General features: G+C 40.2%; 1 protein-coding gene across 2 annotated transcripts in view; it reads right to left on the bottom strand.

The window, feature by feature from the left end:
- NUP205 (nucleoporin 205kDa) overlaps window positions 1–6,000 on the bottom strand; it is a 64,264-nt gene that overhangs the window by 20,981 nt on the left and 37,283 nt on the right. For both annotated transcript variants that reach the window (XM_004677070.2, XM_012721057.1), the window contains 7 exons: window positions 5,587–5,736; window positions 4,784–4,855; window positions 4,297–4,454; window positions 3,756–3,836; window positions 2,870–3,061; window positions 1,387–1,654; window positions 1,191–1,289 (listed from right to left, as the gene is read on the bottom strand). In XM_004677070.2, the coding sequence (XP_004677127.1) occupies window positions 1,191–1,289; window positions 1,387–1,654; window positions 2,870–3,061; window positions 3,756–3,836; window positions 4,297–4,454; window positions 4,784–4,855; window positions 5,587–5,736 (1,020 nt within the window). The remainder of the gene's footprint in view (window positions 1–1,190; window positions 1,290–1,386; window positions 1,655–2,869; window positions 3,062–3,755; window positions 3,837–4,296; window positions 4,455–4,783; window positions 4,856–5,586; window positions 5,737–6,000) is intronic.

Below are 6,000 nucleotides of genomic sequence, written 5' to 3'. Positions count from 1 at the left end.
GCAGACCTCTCCTGACCCGCCCGCTGCTCCCCTCAGCAGTGTACTTCGTCCATCTGCCTGTTCTGCTCCCCACTCTGTCCCTGGCGAATTCTCTCACTGCCCCTGCATTTCTGGCCTGTACCCCAGTTCCGTATGCAAAAATAAATATTTTTTTTAAAAAAAGAAAAGCTGGATCTCACACAGAGTAGTTTTAAATCATTTGTTTACCAAGAAACACACACTTTAAGAGAGCAACAACGTCCATTATCAGAATGTACCTCTGATAAGTTCTTACGTAGAATCTTTGGCATATACAGTGCTATATACTACTTGTTCAATAGTTAAAACATTTAAAAACATTTTTCATACCTGGAACCTAAAGAACCCAAATTATTACCCAAATGTAATTATAAATGTTAACTACATTTTAGAGGCAGCATATATTACATGTGCGTGTGTATATACATATATACATATAATTTATGCATATCTTTTGACTAAGAAATTCCACTTCCTGGAATTTATCCAGGAAAAACCTCATGTTGGTACAAAAAGATATAAATACACTACAGATGAGTTACACTGCTCAAAAGTCATTTGGTAGAATCTACTGAAATAGCAATGTGCTTAAAAATTTTTTTGAAATAAAAATGACCATGATCTTTCACATGGAAATTCTATCATACATCATCCTTAAGAAATACATAGGCATGAAGAGTATCTGATGCATTGCTGTGATGGTAAAAATAAGAAGCAATTGAAATGGCTGTGAATAAGGCAAATGGGTAAAAAATGTTACTTGTATACTATGGAAAACAGCCATTTGAAAAGATTTAACCAGCTAAGTTCTGCGAAGTACTGTAAGGGAGACGGTATCTCTACAGCACACTGTTCAGTGGGGCTGAGACGGGAGGAGCTACTAAGGCCCAGACTTGCCCTCGCGTGGGGGAAGTCTTAGCACTGCCACTGCATGACTCAGTTCACTGCTCATCTAAAATGGGAAAGTGTATAAAGCCAAGTACTCTTTGAGAGTTTGCTTTCACAGTACTACCTTCAGTTTACAAAATTCTTCTTCTTTATCTTTCAAGTATACGCTCTACTGATTCATAAAGCCTCATTATAATTTTGCTTAACCAAAAGATGCTATTTTTTCTAACTTAAAGGAACTAATCTCTAAAGCCAGGAAGGATTAAAAGTCAATCTAAGCATACCTGCTTCCAAGGTGTCTGGTTCATCTGGTCGCTGTGCAATCTGCAGGTAATAGAGTAGAGAGCCATACAGGTGTGTCCGCACTCGCTGGAACCCACCACCTAAGGAGATACAGTAGCATGAAAACCTTTCTCTTTAGTTAAAATTAAAACAAATTCCAAAGTTGTAGCTCATAAAAAATTTAGATGGGAAAAAAACCTGTCTTCAAAATGAAGTCTAACAGCTTCTTCAATATGATGTGAAGTGAAGAATCTCCAATAGAAGCAAAGCCCAGCACTGGGCTCTCTGCTGAAGGTGGCGAGGTGAACATACTGTCTAGCACAAAAGCATATGAGGCCTCCCCGGGTCCCAAAACTAACGGCTGCTTCTGTTCTGTGCGAACAGCCTGGTGGAGGTGAGCAGTGAGCGTGAACACAGCACCAGCTACCACTGGCATCAACTCCTGTGCAGCCTCATCATCCAGGATCTGAAAACAGAAAAATGAGGCAGAATGAAGATCCTGCTATCAGCGACATTACATGTATTTTACACCACATATATCTTTTCATTTACGATAAGAATATAGGAATAGAATTATACTAGTCAAGAAGATTGTGGCAAATTTTAAGTAATGATGTTCACAAACACATGTTCTTAACCAGAATTGCTATCAGGGTTCCTCAGGAAGTTTTTTGGTTTGTTTGTTTTTTTTTAAAGATTTATTTATGGTGATGGCACATGGGTGATTGGTGATCGGAAGCCCACGGGGATTACAACTGAGATGGGAAAATCACAAAGTGATGTAAAAATAAACTATTATATTATCTATTTTTAAAAAAAGATTTATTTATTTATGCATACAGAATTGGGTACAGGCCAGAGGTGCAGGGGCTATGAGAGAGGATTCACCAGAGACAGAGTGGGGAGCAGAACAGACAAAATGATGAAGCACACTGCTGAGGGGAGCAGCGGGCGGGTCAGGAAAGGTCTGCCGTGCCATGTGGGTCACCAACAGGGCCAGGGATCGAACTCACACCAAAGCAGCAGCGACTAGCTTGCAGTGCAGTGTCATAACCCGCTGCACCACCAGGAAGGGCCCTCCTCAAGGGAGTTTTTAATGAAAATTCACCTAAATGGGGCCCTCCCTGGTGGCACAGTGGGTTAAAGCACAGCACTAAGAAGCTAAAGCCAGTGCAGCATGAGTTCGATTCCCGCCCTGGGAGGGAGTGATGCACATGGCCCGGCAGACCTCTCCCGACCCGCCCACTGCTCCTCTTAGCAGTGTGCTTTGTTGATCTGCCTGTTCTGCTCCCACTCTGTCTCTGGTGAATCCTCTCACCCCACCTGTGCCTCTGGCCTGTACCCCAGTACTGTATACATACATAAATAAATCTTAAAAAAAAAAAGGAAAAGAAAAGAAAATTCACCTAAATAGGTTCATCACTAGAGAGTCTCATCTAATAGTTCTGGGGTCAGACCCACATGTTCAGTTTTTAAAAGCTTCCTAGATAATTCTGATACTCTGCATGAAACAATTACTATGCAAAATTTAAGGAGAAAATATTAATTTTGCTATTGCACCTAATATGTTGCTATTTGCTCCTAATTTAACACAGAAAAAAGGAAGAGTGGCAAACTATACATTTACATGATATATAAACATTTGCTCAGCAATACAAAAGTAATTTAGGAACTATGTCACCTTATCATGCACATCTTGTAAAATATCACGAATAATCAGCTGTCGATCCTCTGCCTGAATGAGGTCCTGGGGACAAGCTGTCAGGATAATCTCCACCAGCTGCCTCCAGGACTCCAGCGCGTGCCGTTTGGCATGAAGACACTGCAGCAATTTGTTTCTTCCGACCACATACTGAAGTATGGTGCTGATCTCCTAAAGCCACAGAAATTGAATTGCAAAGTTAACACAGAGGCAAAAAGTGCCTTCTACCAACAGGCTCCTATTTTTAATACTGTCTGTTAATCTGAAAATGTTGACAGATACTCTAAAAACCTTTACATGCCAACTAGCAGATCTAACTTTTTGTGTTATATTGGCAGCCAGAGCCCAGAAAACACATATAAAGCTGTGCATGTGAGAAAGAAGGAAAAGAGGAGGCAGAGGTGAGGTGGGTAAAATAAAAGCTTTTTAACCCCATCTTATCTCTCCTCTGTAACGCTGGCTAAAACCCAAGTTCAGTGGTATATTTCCTTAATGTACCTTTTACTTCTCTGCCTTTTGCTGTGGCCCATCTACGTGATTCTTTCTACCTCACCTTTTACCCATAACTCCCCACTCTTACTGACAAATGTCTCCCCACTTCCCCACTGATGGGGAGTAAATGAAGTCTACCATAACAGAAACAGGATGCACATCCTAACTAGCCAAGCAGAAAAATGTTATTTATTCTGGCATCCCAGCATTAACTTCAGCTTAGAAAGTCAGAAGTTAAAGATTCCATTAAAGCTCAACCATTAATTAATGAAATACCTGTTAATTAATGAAATACCATTTCATCTTCTTAATAACAATCCAAGTAATCTAAGCATAAAAGCCCTAAAACTAACACCCATTCAGTCGGGCTTACCTCCATCAGTAGGGGTCTCTGTCCTATGGCTGCCATGCCCTGAAGGGCATTTACTTCAGCTACAAGAACCCTGTGAAGAAGCTATAGAATCAGGAAAAGAAAAACAAGATCATATCAGAAATGGATAGTAGAACAATAAATAATCCCTGGCAATTACCTTAAACTTCCCTCGAAAGAAAAGTTTTAGATACCTTTATTTGCGAATCCACAGTGCTTTGTTTAGTCTCTAGTCAAATACACTAGGTGTCCCTCACATTCAGGAAAGCTAAGTAAATTTGTGCAAAAGCAGGTAAGTTAGTGCAAATGCCTTGGATATCCTTTTCCTACTGGGGAAGCATTACCATTTACCTGGCAGAGAGGGAAGAATTCAAAATCCCTCCAGAGTTAGAGCGGATGGCCTAAATACTAAAACGGAGGTGATGTGGAACCTCTGAAGCAGGCCCACTTGCTGTGGTATATTCAGTTTTATTTCCTGGCTGCTCGTGAAAGGAAAAACACAGTGAAGCACTTGACGCTGCGCAGAAGTTAAAGTAATCTTCACCTTGACATTGCAGACTGTCTGTCCCCGTAAATTCTTGTGTTCACAGTTAGCAATAACTTGCTCAATCTGGGCCCGGTCAAAGAAATCCAACTGCAGAGGCTCAGGGATCTCCTGACTGAAGTCAATTGAGTCAAGAATACTCAGAATTTTTCGACGTACTAGAAATAAAAAGCAGACCAATTTTACTTAGGGTACTGAGGAGAACAAACCACTACCATATTCAGGTCACTTTCGTGGACAATGTTATGTTTAGAAAGCGCTTTAGACTACAAACAAAAGGTTGAATTGAAACCTAAATTCAATTTTATTCTAATATACCCATTTGCAATTGTTTTCCCCGTTCCATAATTCTATTACAAAAAAAATTTTTTGAATAACAAATAATTCTTTATATGGAATTTTTTTCCAGGTCAGAATTTGAAGGGCATAATCATCATTTGAAAAGTTAAGAAATGTCATAAAGAGCTACAAATGGAAAGAGCTTTACCTTTTGTAGCAGTGTCAAAGTGAAGAAGCCCAGACACAGACCTATTTTCATCTTCTATTCCTCCTTCACCGTCTGTTGGCACATCAGTAATAACAATTTATTTGAAAATAACAAACACTGGGGCCTCCCTGATGGTACAGGGGTTAAAGACACTATCAAGCTACTGCCAATAACTGCAACACGAGTTCCATCCCCGGCCAGGCCCAGCAGGCCTCTTCTGTCTCGCCCTCTGCTCCCCTCGGCTGTTTATTTCAGTATACCTGCCTGTTCTGCCCCCACTGTCTCTGGTGAATCCTCTCACTCCCCGCACCTCTGGCCAGTACCCCAGTTCGGTATGCATAAATAAATAAATCTTAAAAAAAAAAAAAAAGATGCAGAGATCGATGGGAACTGATCTAAAGCATTCAGTTAATTCTCTCCACTGCTGTGGGATCCACTTGCAATTGCAAAGTTCTGCACAAGCAGAACTCCGAAAGCGGCAGGGCCAATCATGCCAACAAGATGATTAGAAAAGCATATGTCTAATTTGCACGTAATAATATATATTAAAATATCTTACGCTGTACTGACTCAGTATGACAAACTCCACTGAATCTTGTATATGTGCACAGAGCACAATGTGGACACCTCAAACAATAATAAAATGACAATATGGGGTGACTTTCAAATTCTGAGTTTGAAGGGAAAAAAGGCAGGAAGAACTTGTTTGCCTATAGTCACACAGACACAATTCAAAGCTATCATTGCCATCACACAGACCACGCAGAGCACAATAAAACAAATGCCAGCATTCACATAGTCACCCGAGTATGGCTTCACTGGCATGTCATCCAATAAGAGGTGCAGGAGTCTCTGAGTATGTGACCGCTGACGATTCAGAGAAGTTACTCTCAGTTCTATCGAGGCCGTCTTCATCAGCCACGACATTTGGTTCAGCATAGATATTTCATATTCTGGAAAGAAACATATAAGCTAAATTCCATACTCATCATATATTTTCCCATGTAACTTAGTCAATAACTTATGAGACTTGGCAGCACAGTAATTAAGCATTCTGTAAAATTAAACAAGAAAAACAGATAGCAAGGAAGAAGAAATAAGCCACTATCGGTCTATGGAAAATTAGCAAATGCAATGAAGAACAAAAAAGAATCAAGCTTCCATCACCAGAATAACTTCATAAAGATCTACAGAAATCTGAGTTTGTCATATTTTGA

The sequence above is a fragment of the Condylura cristata genome, unplaced genomic scaffold, assembly GCF_000260355.1.
Source record: "Condylura cristata isolate star-nosed mole 26May11 unplaced genomic scaffold, ConCri1.0 scaffold00005, whole genome shotgun sequence".
Classification (NCBI taxonomy): Eukaryota; Metazoa; Chordata; class Mammalia; order Eulipotyphla; family Talpidae; genus Condylura; species Condylura cristata.
The sequence above is the reverse complement of the archived record's forward strand: the minus strand, read 5'-3'. Positions and strand labels throughout refer to the sequence as shown.